Here is a 24,991-nt window from a genome sequence, read left to right on the forward strand (position 1 = left end):
CACCTCTGGCAGTGAGGAGCGCCAGCACTGAGCCTGGATACACGAGCTTTGTGTGTGGGCAGCACAGAGGTTACCGGGGGGAGGCAGCCCGGGGGGGCGTGGGGCAGTCAGAGCAGTGGGGGTGCTGAGAGCCACGGGGCGGGACTGCGATGGTCCATGATGCAAACCAGGGGGGTTCAGCGGCGTCCCGAGCTCCAGCAGCCGGGCGGGCGCGCTCCAGGCTCTCGGGCAGGGAGCGCTGCGGCCGGGAGGTGGCGCTGCGCCGCCGCGGCGCTTCCCGAGCCGGGCCCCGAGGCGGGGGCAGCCGGCGGGACATGCGCGCTGGGGCAGCCGCTTGGCAGGCGGAGAAGGACCGAGCGCTGGTCCCGGCCGCCGCCTCCGCGCCGCGCCCTGCCAGCCCCCTGCCTCCTCGGCGGCACCGCGGGCCGGGCCCGACCCCGGCAGCCCCAGCCCCTGAGCGAGCCGCAGCCGGGCCGGGAAGATGGCGACGCTGGGAGGCGAGCCCCAGCCCTTCCCCGCTGGCCTGGCGGCGGCCGGCGCGCTGGGCTACAACCTGCCGCTGAGCCGCGCGCTGGAGCGGGCTCTGGAGGAGGCGGCGCACTCCGGGGGGCTCAGCCTGAGCGCCAGGAAGCTGAAGGAGTTTCCGCGGGGCGCGCCCGGCCACGACCTCTCCGACACCGTGCGGGCAGGTGAGCCGGGGCTAGGGTACCCCGGGCACCCCTCAGTCTGTGTGTGCGCCTACCCCCCATCCCGGGACAGGCACCCCCCAGCCTCCCTGTGTGCGCCTACCCCCCATCCCGGGACAGGCACCCCCAGCCTCCCTGTGTGCGCCTACCCCCCATCCCGGGACAGGCACCCCCAGCCTCCCTGTGTGCACCTACCCCCCATCCCGGGACAGGCACCCCCAGCCTCCCTGTGTGCACCTACCCCCCATCCCGGGACAGGCACCCCCAGCCTCCCTGTGTGCGCCCACCCACCCCCATCCCGGGACAGGCACCCTCCAGCCTCCCTGTGTGCGCCTACCCCCCATCCCGGGACAGGCACCCCCAGCCTCCCTGTGTGCGCCCGCCCCCCATCCCGGGACAGGCACCCCCAGCCTCCCTGTGTGTGCCTACCCCCCATCCCGGGACAGGCACCCCCAGCCTCCCTGTGTGCGCCCGCCCACCCCCATCCTGAGACAGGCACCCCCAGCCTCCCTGTGTGCGCCCACCCACCCCCATCCCGGGACAGGCACCCCCCAGCCTCCCTGTGTGCGCCCACCCACCCCCATCCCGGGACAGGCACCCCCCAGCCTCCCTGTGTGCGCCCACCCACCCCCATCCCGGGACAGGCACCCCCCAGCCTCCCTGTGTGCGCCCGCCCACCCCCATCCCGAGACAGGCACCCCCAGCCTCCCTGTGTGCGCCCACCCACCTCCATCCCGGGACAGGCACCCCCCAGCCTCCCTGTGTGCGCCCACCCACCCCCATCCCGGGACAGGCACCCCCCAGCCTCCCTGTGTGCGCCCACCCACCCCCATCCCGGGACAGGCACCCCCAGCCTCCCTGAGTGCGCCCACCCACCCCCATCCCGGGACAGGCACCCCCCAGCCTCCCTGTGTGCGCCCGCCCACCCCCATCCCGAGACAGGCACCCCCAGCCTCCCTGTGTGCGCCCACCCACCTCCATCCCGGGACAGGCACCCCCAGCCTCCCTGTGTGTGCCCACCCAACCCCATCCCGGGACAGGCACCCCCAGCCTCCCTGTGTGCGCCCACCCACCCCCATCCCGGGACAGGCACCCCCAGCCTCCCTGTGTGCGCCTGCCCACCCCCATCCCGGGACAGGCACCCTCCAGCCTCCCTCTGTGCGCCCACCCACCCCCATCCCGGGACAGGCACCCCCAGCCTCCCTGTGTGCGCCCGCCCACCCCCATCCCGGGACAGGCACCCCCCCAGCCTCCCTGTGTGCGCCCACCCACCCCCATCCCGGGACAGGCACCCCCCCAGCCTCCCTGTGTGCGCCCGCCCCCCATCCCGGGACAGGCACCCCCCAGCCTCCCTGTGTGCGCCCGCCCACCCCCATCCCGGGACAGGCACCCCCAGCCTCCCTGTGTGCGCCCACCCACCCCCATCCCGGGACAGGCACCTCTCAGCTTCCCTGTGTGTGCTCACCCACCCCCATCCCAGGACAAGCACCCCTCAGCCTCCTTGTGTGTGCCCACCCTCCATGTGTCTTGACACCATGCTGGGGCAGGCACCCCTTAGCCACCTTCATTCCCTTAAGGATAGCCATTTCTCAAGTGTACTCCTCCAGCAGAGAGAGGAATCCTCTACCTATCTGTGTACCCACCCTCATATATGCTCCCCCCCATGCATACCCTAGCGGTTGCTACTTTTCACTTCCTTTCCTGTGTGTATCCTTTCCTCTGAGGACAGGCATCTGTCTCTCCCCATGGGTACTCACCATACTTATACCCTCCATCCTGGAGTAGGCACCCCGTTCTCCTGGACAGCTAGCCCTCACAGTGTGCATACTTTACCTCCCCATTGGGACAGTCCTCCTCAGCCCCATGTGTACCCATCACACCTGGCACAGTAACCCCACTCTCTGCATGTAACCACTCCCCATATGTAACCCCACCCTGGAGAAACTCATCTCCCATACGTGCTCCCCTTGGGGTCAGCCACCTCTTGCATGCACAAAACCTCCTATGTGCCACCCTCTCTCCTCATATATATTGATCTCACTACATGCATCCTCCTAGAACAAGTACCTCTTGTGTGTACTCCTAGGGTCAGCTGCAACTCACCCCCATCCTGTGCCTTTTGTGTAGACTAGTAATTCATCTCCTAGTATGAGAGTATGTCCCATGAACTCTCTATGTTCCCTCGCCACAAACATTTGGGTTTACTTATAGGTACTCTTGCATGTGCTCACTGATGTTGGTAGTGGTACTCCTGCTGCTGGGGGATTTAAATACCTACACACACTTGTGGTTACATACATCACATGCATACTCATCCATTCATAGGTACATGAAACATCTGTACTTACTGAAAGCAACAAGTAGTCCTATGGCACCTAAGCGTATGTCTAGACTACATGACTTTGGCGACAGAGGCATGTAGATTAGACTACCCGGTATAGGAAAATGAATTGGGATGAGGCATACCTGGGAGGTCGACAAATGCCTTTGATGTCAACCGCGGAGTGTCCAGACTGCCGCGCTGAGCCGACAAACAGCTGATCGGCTCAGCGCAGCAGCCATGTAAATTTAAATGAAGCGGCGATTATTTAAATTGCTGCTTCATTTTCCTATGCCGGGTAGTCTAATCTACATGCCTCTGTTGCCAGAGTCATGTAGTCTATACGTACCCTTAGAGACTAACAAAAATATATAGAGAATCATGAGCTTTCATGGGCAAAACCAGTTTTGATACTATATATATTTTTGTTAATCTCTAAGGTGTCACAGACTGGTTGTTTTTAAAGATACAGACTAACCCGGCTCCCCCTCTGAGACTTTGTACCTCTTGAGGCCCACATAACCACTCAGTATGGCATCCACACATTGGGATCACACAGACTCCTACCTTTCCTGCAGAGAATAAGAACTACAGGCAGTCCCCGGGTTACATGGATCCAACTTACATCGGATCCCTACTTACAAACGGGGTGAGGCAACCCCGCACTAGCTGCTTCCTCCCAGCAGACCAGGGAGACGCAAAGCTAGCGCCCCCCCCCCCCCAGCAGACCAGGGAGACGCAGAGCGGCTTTTCTCAGCAGACACCTCAGCTTGAGAATAAAGGACTGAGGGAAGTGAGGTGTGGGAGAATAAAACTGAGCTCTGGAGAAATGTTTGGCTAGAGTTTCCCCTACAATATGTACCAGTTCCGACTTACATACAAATTCAACTTAAGAACAAACCTACAGTCCCTATCTTGTACGTAACCCGGGGACTGCCTGTATAATCTATTTCCTATAGAAGGAGCATGTACGTGATTTAACCCAGGGTAGGTTTATGTTTAATAGTTCCTTAACTTTGGCTGGGGTGGCTGCTGCTGGTAACCAGTTCTGAGAATGATTAGTTTCAGTGCTTCAAGCAGTTTGTACCTAGGGAAAAGGTGAAATATACAAGAAAATGTATATGTGAATTATCATGCAGGATCATATCAATGGTCTATGCACCCTGGTATTTTACGGACGATCCAAATACCCTGTAGTAGACAACCTGTTTGTAGAGGAATTAGTGTTTGGAGTTTTCCTTTGAAGCATTGGGATTTATCGCCTTCATAATGACAACTCAAAACAAAATCAAACTCTCATTTTTCAAGTACATCTATCCTTGTAAATGTCTAATTTTTAAGTCCTATTAAGTAGCTTATCTTTGTATAGCAATGAGTTAATTATGTACCATTACATAACTTGTGTATTAATCACAAATACTTTTAGTATTCAGGTATGTACATGAGTGCTCAAATGTTTACATGTGATGAATACAGTATTTAGTGTACACCTGTAGATATTACATGACTATGTACACATTTGCCATAGGCTTACTCTTCTTAAAAAAATGTTTAATTGAAATGTAGAAAGGAAAAAATATCATTTGAACATACAGGTTTCAAGCATTTTATCTGTTGTAGTATGAGTACTCTTGTAACATTATAACTATACTAGGTGACGTGTTTGCACAAAACAAAACAAAGAAGGGGATTTTTATTCTGGTTTTGCTTAATCTGCATGAAGGCTGCAGAAGCATTCCGTATCTTGACTTTGAAAGAGTAGCATTTGCCCTATTATGATTAGTCTTTGTAACCTTATCATTTTTAGGGGAGTTACAACTTATGTATTTGAAAAAAAAATTAAGTAGTTGTATCATCTTAACAGCATGTTGTAACCTGTTAAAGTGAACAGCCTGTTCTGTGAGTTATGTCGTGAGTTGATATTTCTGGAAGGTCAGTCAGTCGTTTCACTAGTTGCATTACAAAACCAGACTATATGAACTTTTGGAGGGCATACATGGCCAAGCACTCTAGCTCAGAGGTGCGCAAAAGGGCCTCAGTGGGCCACATCTGGCCCGCCAAGTGGGTTGATCTGGCCTGCAGAGGTCCTGCCAATCCCCACCCCCAGGCCAATCAGGGCCTAGGGACGGGGGAGTGCACGATACTTAGAATCAACCCTGACAGTTGACTCCAAGGACTGTGTACCAGAGGGCAGGGAGCGGGAGACTTTGCGCTCCCCCAGGCCAATCAGGGCTTGGGGGTGGAGGTGAAGTGCGCAAAGTCTCCTCCCGCCCTGCCCCTGCTCTGCAAGGAGCGCGTGGCGTTTAGAAGTGCGGCATGCTCCTTGCAGGACAGGGGCATGGCTGGAGGAGACTTCGCATGCTTCCCTTGGTCCCAAGCCCTGTTTGGCCTGGGGATTGGGGGAGTGCACAAAGTTTCCTCCTCCACACTTAGTCAGCTGCCAGCTGCTGCTCAGCTCGGTGGTGACTTTAAGCATGGTGCTCCCTTGCAGGGTGGGAGCAGAGTTTGTGTGCTTTTCCCACCCCAGACCCTGATTGACCTGGGGGAAGGGAGGGAGTGCACAAAATCTCCTCCTCTGGGAGGGGTGGGGACAAAGACTTCACATGGTTGTGCACCCCCAGACCAGTCAGGGTTTGTGGGAGGGAAGCATGGAAGTGTTCTGGCCCCACCCCATCCACCTGAGGTCCTGCTCCTTCTGGGGCAGCCCCGGGCCACTTAAAAAATTTCTGAAGTGTCTCCTTGTCAAAAATTATTGCCCACCCCGCTCTAACTCTTACAGGACATTTTTGTGACAATAATCTTTGTCTCACCCCTCCTTAAATGTATATTTTATAAAGACAGTGCTCTCTTGCAGTGGTACTTAGTAAATAGCTATGATGGCATTTACTTTTTGGCAGATAATTACTTTGACTTTCTTTTTAGGAAAGATATTTGGTGCTTGTAAACTTTATTGCCCATGGAGACAGGAGCTTTGAGCTCAGATATGTGAGTAATAGGAAACTTCCACTGAAGTAAAACCTTACCTGTACTTTGACAGCATCTTTCTGGGATCCCAGATTTATCAGTTGCATGGTTTTTTACATAGGTTGTTGTCAACATAATTGGTAAATTACAAGTACTTTATAATAAAAGATTTTCAAGAGTGCTTCCAGAACATGCTACTGGTGTTTTAGCCAGGTATAATGAAAAATAAGCTGCAAAATGTGGCTATGTAAATAACCTACGCAAAATATTTAATTGAAAATAGGTTGCTGAAAAATGTCTTTGCAGAATGGAAGTGTGTAAAACATCTGTGTTGTGTGTATCTATACAAAGTGTTTTTATAAATATTAGTAAAAATGTAAGCAAAGGTTGAGATAAGAAAAGGTTAACTGGATAGTACCAAGTTTCCTTAAGCTAAATGGGGTTACTTGATGAAATACCATACATAAGAGTAAAATATCTTTGAATGTTTTCTTAAAGGTGTATATTTTTGTTAAAATAATATTTAAATACACAATACCCTTTTTATGTAGTTAAACAATCCAGATTACTAGAACTGCAAGACTGGTGTGTGTGTGTGTGTGCGCGCGTGTGTGTGCGCGCGCGCGCGTGTGTGTGTGTGTGTGTGTGTGTGTGCGTGTGTGCCTTTTGTATTTTGCATGTATTTAGTACTTGTCTGTCACTCAAATTGTATAAAGAAAATAAACTGCAGTCATTTTTACTTCCAAACTATCATGCACCGGCACAATGTTTGAGATATAAATATCTGGGAGAATGCTCAAATAAATCACAACCCCACTTCTCATTTTAAATTAAACATGAAAATTTAACTTTAAAGAGGTCTTATAAAAGGAAAAAAATCTACTAGATGAAATGAACTTCTGGGAGCTATGTAGTGGACAGTATTATTTTAACACTTCATTTTTAAAAATGCTTATAGATGTGCAGATTTAATTTACAGGGTTTGATATCTGAGGCATCTAAAAAAATCATAACCAGCATGAAGTATTCTGATTAAACAACATTTTTAAATGAAGCTTTTGATGTTTATATATCTTTAAAAATGACGCAAAGTTGGTTCTTTATTAGTGTAAACTTACTTTAGTAAATAAAGTCCTATTGTAGAGAGCTTTTTAAGCAGTATTTCAGATTTGCTTTTACTCACTATGGGGCTTACCTGCTCCTAGTAAGGTCAGTGTCAAAACTCTCGTTAAAGTAAACTCTCTTAGAAGTAGCACTGGACTGCAGATATGAATGAGAATCTTGCATAAATGTGCAGTAGTAATATGGAAGACAAGAAAATTAGGGTGACTAAATAGGATCTATTTTTGAAATATTTGTTAATCTGAAGTTATTTAATACTTCATGGTATTCATTTATGAGTTTTTCCTGAATAAGAACTGAATGAGTCAGTAAATTGAATTTTCAGGTTCTTTACTGCATATTAACTATTAATGAAAGTATATTATCAAAAGCAATTTAGGGCACAGAAAAGCCTCTTTATGTAAAGTTTCTGGTTAGATGTTCTAAACCACATCAGTGTGGCTGCATTGCACAAGCAGTTTCAAAAATAAATGCTATTCTTATCATTTGTATTACAGACTGGATTATGCAAAAGACAGTGGCACACTAATCATATACTTCTAGAGTGAGTATGTAATTATGTTCCATACAACCACTGGGAAAGTTAGAAGCATATTAGTTTATAAAAAGAAAAGTTACTTTGATACACAATCATGGCTGTGTCTGTCAGTCACTATAACCTCTTTCTTTGTGGCTTGGATGGGTTTTAAAGACAGATCCTGCAAACCCTTTCTTGTGTGACTAATACCCATGTTGCCCCATTGATTTCAGTGTAAGGATTGCACACGCGAATAGGATTACTAAAGGATGAGTAAAGGAAGGCAGGAAATGGGATTTGAGTTTTTAAATTGGTTAACAAAACCTTTTTAAAAAAATTCAAAACTATTTAAGCATAGTTACTTGACAGAAACATGATTTTTTTTAAATGGCTTAAATTAGCAAGACCATATACAGATTGAATGTCTCTAGTCAGACACACTCTGGTCCGGCAACATCCATGGTCTGGCATGATTTTAGTTAGCTGGATGTCCACTTATCATAACTGTGGCCAAGTATCTCACAGTCCCATACAGTTTGTTTACAGCCACCAGTCCTGGCTCTCAGTGTTCTGTGCTGTTATTTAGCTCTAATTTACCCCTCAGTGTTTTCTAAGAGCCTGGTAAGCAGTGGAAGTATTGGTAATGCTGCTAGACAATATTGACCTCTGATGGTTTGGCAAAATCTCTTGGTTAGGCACTAGTTAGGTCCTGAAGATGCTGGATTAGAGGTTTCACCTGTGCCATGCTTTAAAGATGGTTATTTCTGTGCTGTGCTGTCGAGGCAAACCCATCTTCAAATAGATAGCTACAAATGAGGATGTGACTTTGCTTTCCAGATTCTCTGATGATAAACATAGGAATCTAGGAGATAGATTTCAAAAGTGTTTATTTAGCTTTTAATGGGCAATTTTGATTGAAATCTGACACATAAGAGTTTGGCACTAAGGATTCTTTTCTTCATAATCTCAGAAAAGAATTTTTGATTTTTTAATTATACATGTTAAATATGTTAAAACTTAACAACTTCTGCATTGCTTTTCATTTGGTTTTAGTTCAAGGTGAATTTAAACCGCAATAATTTGTAGTACACTTTGATTCTACTACCTCTTCTTAGAAGTTAGCTCTACTCCTTAGTTGACCTGACCATTTATTTTATTGTCTTACATTGTAATCGATTTACATTATTATCCATTATTTCAAGTCTTCATTACTAATTACAGTGTTTTTCCCCACAAAATCATATTTGCCACAGATTCTTTTTATAAGTTATACACATTTAATTAATGTAATTTATTCTAATTAATTCCTTCCAGCCCCTCTGCTCTCCTAGTTGCTGTTGTCAATGCTCTGTTTCTGGTAATTTTGCTAATTAGATGAGTAAATGTTCAAGTGGATGTAGATTGTTTACTCTTCTCTCTGAACAATCAGACAATCCAAATAAACACTCATTTTTCAAAACCAGTTTTCTCTAAGATTTTGTTGTGTAAGCTATAGAAGAAAATAAGTGTGGATATTTGACAGGCCCTATTCACTTCCTCTTTGGCTTCCTTCCCTTTCCCAATGCTTACTCTGCTTCCCTCATCTGGAGAACATAATTGTTGCCTTGAAAGGACACTGACTAAAATGAATAAATTGGACTTTGCACAAAAAGCTTCATTCAACAAAATTACTGTAATTTAACGAAATTATAAGAGTATATGACAAATTACAATCTACCACAAGATATTGAAAAAATTAAACTGAGTATAAACCAAAATAAGAATGATTTGATCCTACAAAAGCAAGATCTTTCACATTTTAGAAATCAATCATAAGACTGATAGAGTATCTGTGAGTTTCTCTTGAGCCTAGATGTTTGACGTTTAATCGTTTACGGCAGACTTCTTGTATTTAAGGCCTTCTGACTTTACTCAGTGTAGCTTTTATCTAAATATTACACTAAACTTATTGGAACAATGATGAGAGGAAAGTTAACATAAGAAAAATTAATTGTAATAGTACAGAGCAATTAAAAACACAGCTTAAGAGAAATACAGAAATGTATAAAGTGGAAAAATCATATCAAGTAAATAAACAGAAGTTCAGCATTGTTTACCCAACTGTCAAAACAGAACTGCTCTTTTAGACTGAAACGTCTTTAAAATGTATTTTTAGTCTAGAGAGTGCTGCATCAGCATATTCAAGTTTCTTTTTTCTGAAGGGTCATCTTTCCTAGAAGATCTTGCAGTATGAAGGAAACATTCAGAAGTGCAAAGGTTTCTAGTGATTTATAATCATAGCATAGCTCTTCTGAAGTCATTTTTCTTTTAGTTTTGGGCCCATGAAGCTTTGGGGCCCTTGGTAGATGTGGTCCTCCCTTCAGGTTTTGAGAGCTTATTAATGTCAAGGATAAACAAATCATTCAAAAAAGTATCTAATAGGCCTTTTTTGTTGCAGAACTTTGAAGATTTTGTGATACAAGCTGATAGCTAATGTTGAAAGTTTGTCACTGATTTATATATTTTTTGCTATAACACCTGTGCAAGTCCTCCTTAAATTCTCCTGCAGCTAGCCTTTGTGACCCTGTTACTTTCCCTCTTGGGGAAGACCCCCAATTGGTTTGTGGTTGTGGAGTGACAACTGAGGGTAGAAGCTTTGCCACAAATTCTCTTCCAGCTGCAAAAACAGAGTTGCTCTTCTGCTGAACATTCAGTGTGACTGCTAACTTTGTGAAAAACAGCGCGTGGAAGTGGGAGCCAGCTACTTTTGTATTTTAATACCTTTTTTGTTACTAATTCCCTGGGTGGTGGTGTTGGTCAGTTTTTCTCTAACAGTGAAAAGGGACTGATAATAGTTAATATCCTCACAGTGATGTGACTATTAATTACTCAGTATTTATAGAGTGCTGTTAAGTGCTAAATATTAGATTTGGAGGAAAATGAGGAGAGGGGGAGGGTAGATAGAACATAGGAAGAATCGAGTGTGAGGGAGTGAAATGAAAATTTGTGGATGTGCAAGAGGCAGAAAAAAAGGAAGAATAGCAATGAGGCAACATAATGTGAGCCTGAAGAAGGGAATGGATATAAGGATGAATGAAAACCTGCTTTTCAAAGATAACAGTTACAGAGTAGTAATGAAAGAAAATTTATGGAGGTGGATAGAATGGAAGAAGAGTAAAGGGAATAAAGAATTGGAAGAAGAAAATAAACAAGAGACCTACACAAAAGACTAGCTGAATTTTATGTTCTGAGAGAAATCATACATCTTCAAATTTGAAGGAAAAGGTGAGATTTTAAGCAGTAATGTTAATATTGTGGGTTATTTAGGATTAGGTAGTCCATCAACTGGATGATATATTTATGTGCAGACATGTCCACTTAATTCTAATTTAAAATGTTGACAAGGATACATGAAAGCCAGTACAAGAAGCTGGAGTTCTCTTTCCATGCAGTGGAGAAAGCTGATGGTATTATACTGATATTTGTAAAAATGCAAAATATCCTCTCCCCAAAACCCTACGGCTGGTCTTTCATGTGGCTATTCTACTACATACAAGGACAGAATGAAAAATTATTTTCAGGCTTGCCACAAAACGTTGATGGCTATTCCTTCCTGTATGCTGCATGACCCACAGTTGATGTTTCTTGCTTGCTTTTGGAGGGACTAGTTCCTGTGCCCATACCTTTGAATGTCCACTCCCCATTCCTGCCTCCTAAAAGTCAGAGTTTAGGCTTCTTTTGTAAATGTCCATGTAATAGGGTTGTTGATGTGCTCTGAGGCTAGTGGTTAGCATCCACCTAGTAGTGGGACAATGGTGGGTGTGCCAATGCTGTAGGAGGATCAGCAGCATTTGGGCTCTGAGGGGGCCCTCTGTGTTACCCTGCCTCGGTCATTTCCTACCACTGTTTTCCTCCTATAATTTCTGGTCCCAGATGAAGTAAAGGAAACTAACCCATTAGCCCGAAGAGGCATATAGTCTTGTTCCTTCAGCAAGGCTTCTCCAGCACCTTTGATAGAAGCCTTCAGGGTCGGTCTGTCTTCCTTTCCAGTCTCCCCTTACTGAGCTGGTTAGCTTCCTTTTCAACCCCTTCTCCGATTGAAACAGGCTCCGCAAGACTGAAGGGGCTTGGCTGCCTGGGCTCAGTATTGTCTTTTAATCCTTTCTTACCAAGTGTAAGGTTTGTGTATCCCATAACAGTCCATCAGTGCCAAATACGTCAGCTTAAATAAAGAAAGGCATCTTTGAGACTGAAAACAACATTTAAAAAAAATCAGTACTGAAAGGTTAGGCTTGGTAAACAGTATTGCAGTTTTGAGGCCTAGCCTAGCTAGCTGGACCAGCTCTTGTATTTAGAATTTATTAAGTAGAGTTAAAATCTCAGTGATAGCATTGCTCTTGTCGTTAACAAGTTGGATTCTAGTCCGTTTGAAATTGTCATCCTAGTTTGTAAATTGCTCGTGGCTCCTTCTTCAGTTATTGGGGGAATCTGGGTGCCAAGTCTATGGGTCCCAAAAATATTGGCAGGCCTCTGATCAAGCACATCTTGATATTTTTATTTAAATTTGAGATTTGAAATTTGGGGTATTGGTAGTGCTTTTCATCTGTAAATCTTAAAGTGCTTTATTTTGTAACCGAGGGCAAAGGTCAGACTCACCAGGATGATAGGCATCTAGCAACATTACAAGTGCCTAAATAAATTAGGACCTATCTCCCATTAAAAGTCAATAAGATTTAGGCTCCTAAGTAACTGTTACTTTCAAAACTCCCCCTAGGTGCCTATGTGCATCATTAGGCACCTAAAATACCCTTCTAAATTTGGTTCCGAGTATCTTTATCTCCTTTCAACATATGGGGAAGCAGAGAGAAAAATAAGTAACATTCCCAAATTCACAGAATAGGTCAGTGGCAGAGACAGAAATAGATCAAAGACTTTTGGTTCCAGATGCAGTGGGTTGGACCACAATGCCTCCCAATTAGACTTTGGGGTATAGTAAACATACCAATGTTTATTCACTCATATCAAAGGGGCTTCTAGAATGTTTTAAGGAATTCCTGTTCGTCTTTATACAGTATCATCTCAAAGAATAGTTCCTCCCTGATATAGTTGTGAGTAAATGTACCCTTTTGGGAAGACTTGTGCATTGACTCTAGCTACCCTATGTGGTCGTCTTGCTTTTTATCAGACTGACTTGTTGGCCAGCCTGCCTTTTGCTTTCTCTCCTTGTATGGTACTGACCACCATAGTGTTGGAACACTTCAACATATTTAGAAATACAAATAAAGCTATCTTTGTTCCTTCTATCCAAGCCTGTAGGAGAAATAGTAATATTATGTTTATACTTACGTGTGCATGTGAAGATTTTACTGAAAAAGAGCCAAATAAGATGAGAGTTGCCTATAGTTGTGAATATGATGAGGTCTGTAATTATTCCTGGTTTTAGAGAAAGTGAGTTTCATACTTAGGAATGCCTGTGAAAATTTTGACAATCATGATCACAAGTCTGCTGACAGTTTCACAGCTTCAGTGGTGCACAGCTGGAGTGGAAGGTCCGGAGCCTAAGAGAGAGGTGATCTGAGATAGCTACTAAGAATCCTGTGCTGGCCTTTGAATATTGGGACAGAGAACTTGAATTCATCTCAGCAGGAAGAACAGGGTAGGTGGTGGAGTGGACAGCAGAACACCAGGATATGTTCACAATAATTTGTTTTGCTAAGTGGCTAAGCTGCTGTGTTTTGTATCAGTTGAAGCGTTCTCAGCTGATCTTCATATATAAAGTAAAAGAAAAATAATTTATAGACTTAAAGGCCAGAAGAGATCAGTTGCAATCATTTAGTATAACATGCTGCTTACCACAATGTGTAGGACTTTCCTGATTTAATTCCTGTTTCAGATTGAATGTCTGTGATTGAATTAGAGCATATCTCTTACAAAAAATATCCAGTTTTGATTAAAAAAAAATCAGTGTTGGAGAATCCACAACCATCCAGGCTAAATTGTTCGAATATTTAGTTACCTTCACTGTTAAAATTGTGCCTTATTTTCAGTCTGAATTTATCTAGCTTCCCTTTCTAGCCATTGGATACTGTTATGCCTTTGCTTTTTGACTGACAGACCCTCCAGTATCAAATTTCTACTTCCTATATGGGAACTTATTGACTGTGATGGAATCTTTGATTAACTACATAGATAAGAAAAGTTCTGACAAAGAATTCCCAGAAAACCTTGCCTTTTATACACGACTAGAGGATTTACCTGGAATTGCTCATCTTTGTTGGGGCTCAGGGCAGAGGGTGGGGGGCAAAGTTCCCTCTAAGCTACATGCCTGCACAGCCGTGCAATACAACCTGTACGGCTGCCGCTTTACTCCAGCTGGAACTGGCGCTGCTTCTGGTGCTATTTTTAGTACTGAGGTCCCTTTAAAAATAGCACCACGGGCGGCCTCTGCTCCAGTTTTGGCACACAGTCCTGCCCTGGGAGTGGCTGGGGCTGAGTTCAGGGCCGGGGCTGCAGGAGCTTCTGGGGCCAGGACCTGGTACTAAAAAGAGCACCGCGGTCCCGGCTCCAGTCCCCGCAAACTGCTTTCTACGTTGAAAGTAGAAAGTTAGGGAATAAGCTGGGGGAGAACTAAGGGGAAGGGGGGGCGAGGAGAGGAAAGGGCATGTGCTGAGGGGAGAGGAGGGGGCCACGGCAGGAGAAGAAAGGGCAAGGTTTTACTGATTAACGTTTTACATCCATAGTACGAAATAGGCCTGTTAATTTTTGTTTAATCAACGAATCGACTATTTGATGGGCAACTGCTTCCCAACTTGTGCTGGGTGTCCCCACCCCCAGTTGCGGGACTAGTTGACTAGTCACAAACATCCCTAGTACGAAGCAGCACATACACGAGACTCTCAAAAATTCCTAGTCTCTCATGTGTGATTTCAGTGCAGACACACGACTTTCCTTGGAATTTCTTGGGCTTGCTCCAAGTTAAAAACGTCACAAAGCGATTTTATATTAACATAATTATTTTAAGAAGTAAATCCTTAGCTTTAGTAGATAACACAGACCTTGTTCTGTGCAAATTAGTAATACTAGTCTGTTAATGTAGCATCTTTCAGATGATTTCATTTTTACAAAGGTACAAAATACTGTATTACTCCCTGTTTTTACAGATACAAAACAGAGGAGCAGAGTGTTTTGAGTCACTTGATCTAGATCCCAGAGCAAATAAATGGCAAAAGTTGGGAACAGAATCTATCTCTGACTCCCATTTTTTTATGTTATCAATTAGATCAAGATGTGTTCAAGAGTCTGTAAAAATTGGTGGAGTGGTATTTTATCTAGTTTTATTTTTTTAAGATATGCATTTATACATGTGGATCATTCAAAGGGCTAGTCTCTGAAGCTTTCATTGCTGTTTTAGAGCATGGGTGCCATCTATGTAAATATTTTGCACTAATGCTATGCAGAGACAAAAACATGAAACACTGGCAACAGCTGGAGCATTTCATTAGAATGCAGAGAGAGAAGACATGAAGCTAGGATTCAGAAATGTGCAGCCTGTGAAAAGGTTGTTGTCTAGATTGGTGACTGATTAAAAATCAGATATTCTCCAAATGAGAATGTGAACTTTAAAGAAGCAATATTTTGACCAAAAGTGCTCTATCCCTTCTCTTCCTTTCCAGCTCTTTGTACATTTATCTTCCTCATGAGCAGAATAAGGTTATTTTTGTCGTGGTGCAGAAAAATGAAAACTAGCTCCTGGAATCCTTTATCTCTGTTTAATGTTGAACAGTGTTGGATGGAAGTAAAATAATTGCAGTAATTGGCAGTCTGAAGCATTTTAGTTGTGGAAGATAGAGCTACAAGACATTGCCTGCCTCCAGCTTATCAGAAATATGTAACCCACATTTAGCTAGGATGCACTGAAAACCTGAATAATACAAAGTGGTTCTATAAATAACTGATAATGCCCTTTCTTGGGGAAGGAGGCAAGGAACTAATTTAAACTTGTTTTCTGTATGGATGTTAAAAATGAGAAGTGATACATGGATTTACTGTGAGAATTTTATAAATATTCCCCATGCCTTTGAGATTATGCACACTGAATATCAAACAAGCCTGTGAAGTCTCTAGTACTGTTAGCGAGAGCAGAGCTTTTTTCTCATGTGACAATGGGTTAAACCAGCGTTTCCCAAACTATGGGCTGTGGCCCGGTGCTGGTCCGCAGGAAAAAAAATACCGGGCCTCAGTGTGGCTGCCGGGATGTTCTGGGCTCCCAGAGTGCCCATGTGGCGCCGGGTCCCCCAAGCCCTGGGCCGGGCTGGGCGGAGGATGCAGCCGGATGTTCCGGGCTCCCGACAGAGGTGTAGTGAAGAGGGAACAGGAGGGTCAGTTACCCCCGGGCCCCACGCTAGAGGGGCGCCAGGCTGGGTTGTGGGGGGGGGGGCCGCTGGGCTCACCTGGGCTGCAGGAGGAGGAAGGTGCCGGAACCCGGTGCTGGACTCGAGGGGAGGGAGGGCACGAGGGAGGGGCAGTGAACCAGTGCTGGGCTCAATATGTCTGCGCGGTTTGGGTGGAGGTGCAGGGAAATGGAGCTCAGCTGGGCTGCAAGAGTGAAGAGGTGCAGGGTGCTGGGCTGAGCTGGGCTGCGGGAGTGGGAAGGTATGGGGTGGTGGGCTGGGTTGGGCTTCAGGGGACATGGGAGGTGTGGAGCTCAGAGATCATTTTGGCTGCAGGAGGACGGAGGTGCCGGGAACGCGGGACTAGACTAAAAGGGAGGGAGGGAGAGAGGGGCAGGAAATCAGAGCAGGGCTCAGCAGTTCTGTGGGGTTTGGGGGGAGGTGCAGGGAAATGGGGCTCAGCTGTGCTGTGGGGGAGGCATGCAGGGGAACCAGTGCTGGGATCAACTGGGCTGAGGTGGAGGGGGGAAGGCATAGGGAACAGATGGGCAGCTCGGCTGGGCTGTGAGGGGCTGCAGGGAACTGGTGCTGCGCTCCCTTGGAGTGTAGGGAATTGTTTTGGGGGAGGTGCAGGGAACCAGGGGAGGTGGGCAGCTCAGTTGGGTTGCAGGGGATAGAGGTGCAAAGAAGCCTAGTGAGAAGGGGGAAAACCAGGAGCCCTGAAATGACCTCCCCTGGTCCAAAAAATCCATCATCTGGGACCAGTCAGGTCCTGAAGGTGCCAGACAAGGGAGGTCCAACTCCTACCCAAGTCCCCTCCTTGCGCCCTCCCTCCTAGCTAGATACCCTACCCCCAATCTGCTCCTGTTCCCTCCTGCCTCCCGGAGTGCCTGTTCGGTGCCAGGTCCTCCAAGCCCTGGCCCGGACTGGGCAGAGGAAGCAGCCAGGTGAAACAGTGAAAATGTATTCATTTTTCATTCTTTTTTTTTTTTATATGTGTTTATATTTTTGGGCTGCAAAAAACATTACTGGAAAAAAAACAGGTTCCAACTAAAGTAAAAAGTTTGGGAAACCCTGGTCTAGCCAGCTTTCTCTCCATCTTACAGTCCATTTATCCAATCCATATTCCTTTAACTTGCTGGCAAGAATATCGTGGGTGACTGTGTGGGGGAAATTTTGCTTCCCTGGGGTACAGAGCCCCAGAAGGGTCCGAGGCTGGAAGTCAAATCAGTGAGGCAGGAGAGAAACCCAGAAGGAAAACTTTATTATGCATGCATGCAGGCAGGCTGACAGCAGAGCAATAGCAGTCAGCCCTGAGAGACAGTTTCAGGGATTCTTTATACAGTATGTTCAGACAGTAGTTGTTGATTGTTTTTCTTTAACATATCAAAGTCTCAGTAGAAGTACTCTGAGACGTTTCTGTTCACACCAGGAGTACTAGAAGTAAGTTTTGCAGAACAAAGGCAAATGAGAGAGTTTACATGACAAATTGTGACAGACTAGGAGTTTTCATGAACTTGAGATAGGAGGCATTGTAAGGGTCTTGATTAGAGTTAATTTGATTTCTCTCTGTTACAGGGAGAGAGGCCTGGAAAACTTTTAACCCTTACAGCAGTTTTCTTTTAGAGAGTTTTTATTTCCTGCACAGTCCCCCCTTTAGACACAATTGGAGTTATTTGATTTTTCTCCCACAACTGTATCAAAAGCTTTGCTAAAGCTGGCACTGGAGGCTTTTGGAGGACCAGAAACAATTCATTTGCATATTCATCATTTTCTTAATGAATATGCAAATATTGAAATGAATGTTACCAGTCCTCCAAAGCTCGTGAATGGATTTACTGGACCCTGTGTCAAAAAGTTTGGGAACCCCTGGGTTAAACAATTAGGAACTGATATGATAAAACTTCGAATTATGAACACTAGAGTTAAAAACTGACCAGTTAAACACATACCTCATTTGGAACCAGAAGTAGGCAATCAGGCAGCAGAACCTCCCACCCCCACCACACACAAAAAAAGCACAAGAAATACTGTATGGCACAGCAGTACAGTTTTAAACATAAATGAACAAAAATAAAGGGAAAGTTTAAAAATGGAAAAGATAAGAAAATTGTTTCTGTGCTTGTTTCATTTACATTAAGGTGGTTACAAGTAAGGATGTTGAGAGGCAGGTAATTGATTAATTGTGTAATTGATACAATTTGTATTGACTACACCAGTGGTCCCCAACGCAGTGCCCATGGGCACCATGGCGCCCGCCGGGGCATTTATGTGCGCCCACCGAAACATCTGGGCTGGCCCCGCCCCCGGCGCATGGCACATGCGTGGTGCGGGCCCCGGGTGTGTGGCGCATGGGCGGCCACTGCCCCGGGCACATGGCACATGCGCGGTGCCAGCCCTGGGCTCAGGGTGCATGGGTGGCCCCCACCCCCGGGCACGTGGCGCATGTGTGGCCCCACCCCCAGAAGCGCGGCGTGTGAGCGGCCCCTCCCCCGGACGCCCGGCACGTGAGCGGCCCCACCCTTTGGCGCCCGGCAGCCACGAAAGGTTGGGGACCACTGGACTATACTATTAGTTGATAAGGGAAGGTGCTCTGTCCCAGCTCATGCTGGTCCAGGAACACCCCCTCTCTCCTCCCCCCCCCCCCCCCCCAGGCCGCGCTGCAATTTAAATGTAATAGGAGCCTGGTGCGCAGGCAGCCTGGCTCCTACTACATTTAAAGTGCAGAGCTGCTGTGATGGTAGGTCCCGGACCAGCACAAGCCAGGACAGAGCCAGGACTGCTGTGCCTCTGCTGTTTAAATGTAGTAAGAACTGGGCTGCTGCAGACAGGGGGTGCTTCATGGCAGGTCACCTCTGGGACCCATCTTGGACAGAGGCTGCTGCTGGAGCAGCCTCTCCTACCCCCCAGCTCTCCATGCTGCTACCTCTGATAGAGGCAGCAGCATGGGAGAGGGGAAGGCGGCACCGCAGAGATGGCGGTGGGGCCCCCCCAGTACTGATTTCTATTCTCTCCACTTGCTGCATCTGATACAGAGGCAAGGGGGAGAAAACAAGTAGTCATCTACTTGCTTTCATCCCTAGTTAAAAGCAGCATTTGTCTTCTGCAAAGTAAACTTTTAAAGCTGTGTAAAGTAAATGTTGAGTTGTAAACTTTTCATAGATCAACCATAATGTTTTGTTGAGAGTGACAAACAATTCTGTTATGAACAGCTGCTTACAAGATGTTCATAACGCTGAGGTTCTACTGTATATCATAGATTCCAAAGCCAGACAGAAGTAGTCATCTAATCCAGTTGATTATCTCATTGAACCTCTAGTATAATACAGGCCACAGAATTTTCCCAAAATAATTCCTAGAGCATATTCTCAGGGGAAAAAACCTCCCTAATCTTGATTTAAAAATTACTTGTGATGGTGAATGAATCATGACCCTTGATAAATTGGGCCTGCACCAATATTTATTTTGTATACAGTATTGTTGTTGTGTATCTTTGTGATTATGGAACTGGAGAAATCAATTATGAATTATTTCACAATCTTTTTGCTGAGGACTGCTTTCAATTATGGTTATTATATTCAGGGAATCATGAGAGAGAGTAATTATTTTAACATGAAAAATTACTGTTCATGAATGAAAAGTTCTAATGTCTTCTCTATCTAACACAGTAATGTTTACTAGAAAGGTGTGAATTCTAGAGGGCCCCAGTGTGCTGTGAGCTAAGTGGTCCAGGTAGACCCTACTGGCACACTCCAAGAGTGAATTTTTAGTTCATGCCAGTATTTTCTACATGGGCCAACAAGGGCACAGTATGTTGATGTGCTTTAGAATTCAAGCTTTTCCAGTGTGCATTGCTGTGCTGTATAGAGAAGCACTAAAAATAGGGAAGACTTTACTTACTGAAGCTGTGAAGTATGAATTATGACTACATGGGATACTAAAACCAGGGGTAAAAGGCTTTTTAAAAATGAGTTTGTGATTCTCAGAATATCTGATTTGGAATATGTGGAAAGAATTTTATGTTGGTGCTTGGGATTAAAATGTTTAAGAATACTCTGGCTAGGAGATGTAATCATTTGGTACTATGGAAATACAGCTGAAACAGGGTACTGACTAAAGACCTTTAACATGTGCACACAATTCCATGTGTCCTAACACACTTTCAGAAATCAGGTTTAATGCTATTTAGTGATTGATGTTCCTGCTGTAAGGCTTTATTAATTTGGTACTATGGAAATACAGCTGAAACAGAGTACAGCTTTTCAAGATGGTTTACTAATTGGAAATTGGAAATGTCTAAAAAAGCAGTGGACTCTATGAACATAGCTGATATAATGTCAGAAACTTGATATTGGAAAAGCAGCTGCATTTCTTAAAAGGTACTTCTCACATTTCTCGAAAGAGTTTTTGGGAAAGTGGTTGAATCTAGAACAAGTTTCCATGTGATGTGTAAATAAAGCATTGGAGAGGTTTGGCATTAATACTTACTACCTTCTAACTGAACTCCTCTTACTAAAGCTCACCAAAATATTGACAGTTACCCTAAATTTGGCTCTTTCTCAGAGCACTTCCATTACCCTCACATTCCCTCCTTCCCTCCCTCCCAGATCCTGTGTCCCCAACCCAAGTGTGTGTCTGCATCCTCTCTTCTGGGCTAGGGATGCTAAACTGCATTTAATAAGCTAATCATATAGTCGATGGAATTTCCATCGACTACTCGATTAGTCGATAAGGGAGGAAACTGCAGATCCCCAGTGGGGGCTAACTCCACTGTGGCTCTGCCTTTTAAATGTATTAAGAGCTGTACTGAGTGATCCACATCTTCCTGTACCAGTGACTCCTTTCATTATTTGTCTCACCTCCAATTTTCATTTTGTCTGCATATCTTATCAACAATAGCTTTACATTCTGTTACTGAAAACAATTGAATTAGTTGATCTGAGAATTAAGCCCTGAGAGGCATCATCATAACACATGCTTGAGGAATTTTTGTCTTGCTATGTTGAGAGCAGACTAGATGTTAATGCTTGTTACAACCACGCCGAAATTAATAAGATTTTTAATGTTTGCGTTGTTGTATTGGTGTTGATTACAGGATATTAGAGACCTCTTTTATTTGACCAACACTTTTTGGCAAAGGAGGCAAGCTTTAAAGCATACACAGGACTTTTCTTCAGGTCTGGATTCAAGAAGAGCTGTGTGTAAGCGCAAAATGTTTCCCTTTCACCAACAGAAGTTGGTCCAACAAAAGATAATATCTCACCCACCTGGTTTCTCTAAGGCTGCTATGGTGAACAAAACAAGTTCTTGAACTTCATTTTTGTTTCATTTTGATTCTTTTGGTAAGTAAAGGAAACTGAAAGCTCATAAAAAGCTATTTAAGTAGTTTATTTACAGGCTAAAAAAAGTGGTGTGTCAATTGTGTCAGCAGAAACTGGTACTACAATAGGGAAGTATCTATCAACCTTTTTTAAAGCAGTATAATATAAATACTATGGGCTCCAATTCAGCAAAATATGTAACCATGTGCTTTGCCAGAAGAAATGGGGACAAAATGGCAAAGGTTATTTCTAAATGTGAGGAAAGTTTTTAAATTAATAGCCTAAATACAGGAAAGAAAGCTCTTTTAATGAAATTAGAAATCTCTTCTGGAGCATCTATTGCAGAAAACTGTTTAATAGTTCTGTTTATAGAAACAGGAAGTTTTGGTTCTATGGAATGTGGATTTCTTGGGTGTTAGTTTATGAGAAACAGTGTTTGGTAGAATACAAATGACATCACAATTGTTCAAAACATACTGTGACCAATGCATAACGAACTGCTTTGAAAGTATCAATAGCAGTCAGATACTGAGAGGGATTCAGTGCCAAGCCTTAAAATTAGGACTATATGGGTGGTATTGGAATTCAGGTGATTGCCTCTGCAACAGTAGTTGTGAATTAATTCAGGAAAATTTGGGGACAACTGGAAGAGGACAAAAGCATTTATGGCATGAAGGCATGGTGGAGAAAAAGATGGTTGTGGCTTATTGCAGCCTAGCCCTTGGGACCAATAAAGCTTGCTGGTGTTTAAAACAGGGGTGGGTCAATAATTTTTTATGAGATTTTGGAAATGTGTCAAAGGCCGCACTCTTCCATGATGTTAATGGAGGAGGTGTGGGGTCTGAGATGGAGGTTGGGTGCAGAAGGGAACTTGGGGTAAGGGATTAGGGTGCAGGAGGGAGTGTGGGGTCTGGAAGGGAGTTTGGGTGAAGGAGACAATTGTGACCTAGGGCATTGGACTGGGGTGCCAGGATTTGGGTTGTGACCTAGGGCAGGGGACTGTGGTGCATGGGTTTGGGCTAGGGCAGGAGGGGGTTGTGATCAGAGGATTGGGGTGCAGGTTCTGGACGGGGGTGTAGGTGCAGGAGGGGGCAGAGGGTTTGGATTATGTGGGGAAGGGGGGCAGGAGTGGGGGGCAGAGAATTGGGGGAGAGAGGGGCTGGGGTGCCAGAGGCAGGCTTTGACCAGCAGCCCTACCTGGGTGACTCATGGCCAGCAACCCCACACATTTCTGAGGCAGCCTCCCTATCTGCCGTGCCCCTGCATAGGCTGCAGGGGCCATGTGTTTGACTGAATACTACAAGCTGGCGGGGAACGGGAGCATGAGCATGGTGCTTCATGTGCTGCCTGTTATTCAAAGATGCAGCTTCCATTGGCCAGAAATCAGCCAGTGGGATTGTTCTGGGGGCAGGGACAGTTCATGAAGCCCTCTCACCCTCTGGGCTCACAATTGTGAACTGGAAACGACCCAGCAGCTGCTTTTCTGAGCAGCATGCGGGTAGGTTGAGGCAAGTAGGACGCCTGCGTGGGGCTGGCCATTGCATCTGCAGGCTGAATCTGGTGGCTTGGCGGGCCCGTATTTTGCCCAGTCCTGATTTAATGGGATGAGGGATAGAGGAACTCCAACTACATTTCATGCATCAAGGTGAAGAAATTATTTAACAAACACTGTAAAGGACAAGGTGGGGTGAATAACTGAGGAAAGGAAAATGGAATTGGAGGAACAGAGTGAGGATCCATGCTGTCTTCCTTTGAATTGTTTCCCTTCCCTTTCCAAAGCAACTATTTCACTCATAGTATTAACTATATTTGTACTGTGGTAGCACCCAAAACACATAGAATAAAGGCACCATTGCACTGGAGGTTGCAGAAATTAAAAATGCTGTTCCCATATACAGTGGTTTACAATCACAGCTTGCCCTTTTTTTCCCTTCTATCATCATTCTTCCTGCCCACCCATATGTTTCGTCCTTCCCATTCTTCTATAATCTTTAATTCTCCCATATCTTCCTTGCTTCTCCCTGCTACGTTCTCTGTGGCTACGTCTAAACTGTCATGATTTTCCGGAAATGCTTAAAACAGAACAGTTTTCTGTTATAAGTATTTCCGGAAAAAGAGCGTCTACATTGGCAGGATGCTTTTCCGGAAAAGCCCTTTTTCCGGAAAAGCGTCCGTGGCCAATGTAGACACGCTTTTTACGGAAAAAAGCCCTGATCGTCATTTTCGCGATTGGGGCTTTTTTGTGGAAAAGACTACTGTGCTGTCTACACTGGCCCTTTCCCGGAACAGTTTTCCGGAAAAGGGACTTTTGCCCGAGCGGGAGCAGCATATTTTTTCCGGAATAGCAGCTGGTTTCTTACAATAGATCGTCAGTGCTTTTCCGGAAATTCAAGGGGCCAGTGTAGACAGCTTGCAGCTTATTCCGGAAAAGCGGCTGATTTTCCGGAATAAGTGGTCCAATGTAGACACAGCCTGTGTATTTTTGCACCAGATTCCTTGTGCAGTTGGTGCTCTTAAAAGGTTTCTTCTACTCTGAATTTTCTATCTAGCTGACGTGCCTAGTAGCTGTTTTTCCAGCAGCACACTAGACCTCTTAACAAACTGTGCATCTTGGCAATTTATTTTATTTGGGCTCTGCTTCAGTTGTTACTTATTTAGCAGTGGATTAATGACTACTGCAATAAGAAAATGTTAGAGAACTGATGAAAATGGAGGAAAAATTGGAGGTGGCTGCCATATAAATGGCATTCAGGGTGCAAGGTTCAGATTCTGGGAAATTTTTAGGTAGTGAATGTAAGAGAAGTGCTAGAAAATATATTGAAATTAGCTTAAAAAGTGAGGACAGGGAGCCAAAACTTTCTTAATTGCATATTAACTTTTAATACTAGGGCTTGGTTAGATGAGATGTGTATGCAGATATTTGCTAGGTGTAAAGCATGTGGGAATTATTACTTATACATTTTTATCATTAGAATATCTGAGAAATAATGGATAATCAAGTGGTTTACTCGAAAAATTAGTGATTTAATGTGTACACCGAATTATTTTAAAATGTATCTTGTTGATGTTGGTTGCACAACATTTTGAAAAATATATTCCCAGTTTTTCAACAAGTTTGAATTGATACCACTGAATGAGTGTAAAGAGTTTTTTTTTTTTTAAGGTATGACTTCAGCATGATTACATTACATTTAGTATTTGTTCTTGAATGCTAGAGAACAGCAGAAGAAAGCATGCTATTAGAATGACTTATCCATGTTGTCATTTGTAAGGCACTAAATTTCACACAATAGAAACTTCTAATTTAAAAACAGAGCTTTGCAAAAGACAGTTAAATTTTCCTTATTCATTCCTTGCCAGTTGCAAATAATCCCTCAATGTATACGTTTTTATGTTGTTTGAGAAAGTTATTAATAATCTACTGATTTGTTTTAATGGGCATATTGGGGCTTACTGTTCTGCTAAAATAGAATGAGCCCATATTAATCTGAAAAGCAGATACGAACTTGTCTCCAATAAAAATGGGAGCTTGTAATAGGCAGGCACAGTGATTAGATCTTTTATTATGAGTTAGTTTCATTTTGTGTGTGTTTACATGGTGTATGCATCTTTTGAAATAAATTTTAAAAGATCAATTTATTCTCTCTTTCTTATATTGCTGTTATATGAACTTGGAAAGTTTTAGACTGAAT

General features: G+C 44.6%; 1 protein-coding gene across 7 annotated transcripts in view; it reads left to right on the forward strand.

The window, feature by feature from the left end:
* Positions 1-276: 276 nt before the first annotated feature.
* Positions 277-24,991, forward strand: part of LRCH1 (leucine rich repeats and calponin homology domain containing 1) — a 219,722-nt gene continuing 195,007 nt past the window's right edge. For 2 of the 7 annotated variants that reach the window (XM_075919025.1, XM_075919026.1), the window contains exon 1: positions 279-689. In XM_075919025.1, the coding sequence (XP_075775140.1) occupies positions 482-689 (208 nt within the window). In that variant the 5' untranslated portion in view covers positions 279-481. Of the gene's footprint in view, positions 690-7,589; positions 7,637-24,991 lie in introns of all 7 variants that reach the window. The other 5 variants (XM_075919031.1, XM_075919027.1, XM_075919029.1 and 2 more) reach the window with 5 other exon arrangements.

Source organism: Pelodiscus sinensis, chromosome 1 (assembly GCF_049634645.1).
Source record: "Pelodiscus sinensis isolate JC-2024 chromosome 1, ASM4963464v1, whole genome shotgun sequence".
Lineage (NCBI taxonomy): Eukaryota > Metazoa > Chordata > Testudines > Trionychidae > Pelodiscus > Pelodiscus sinensis.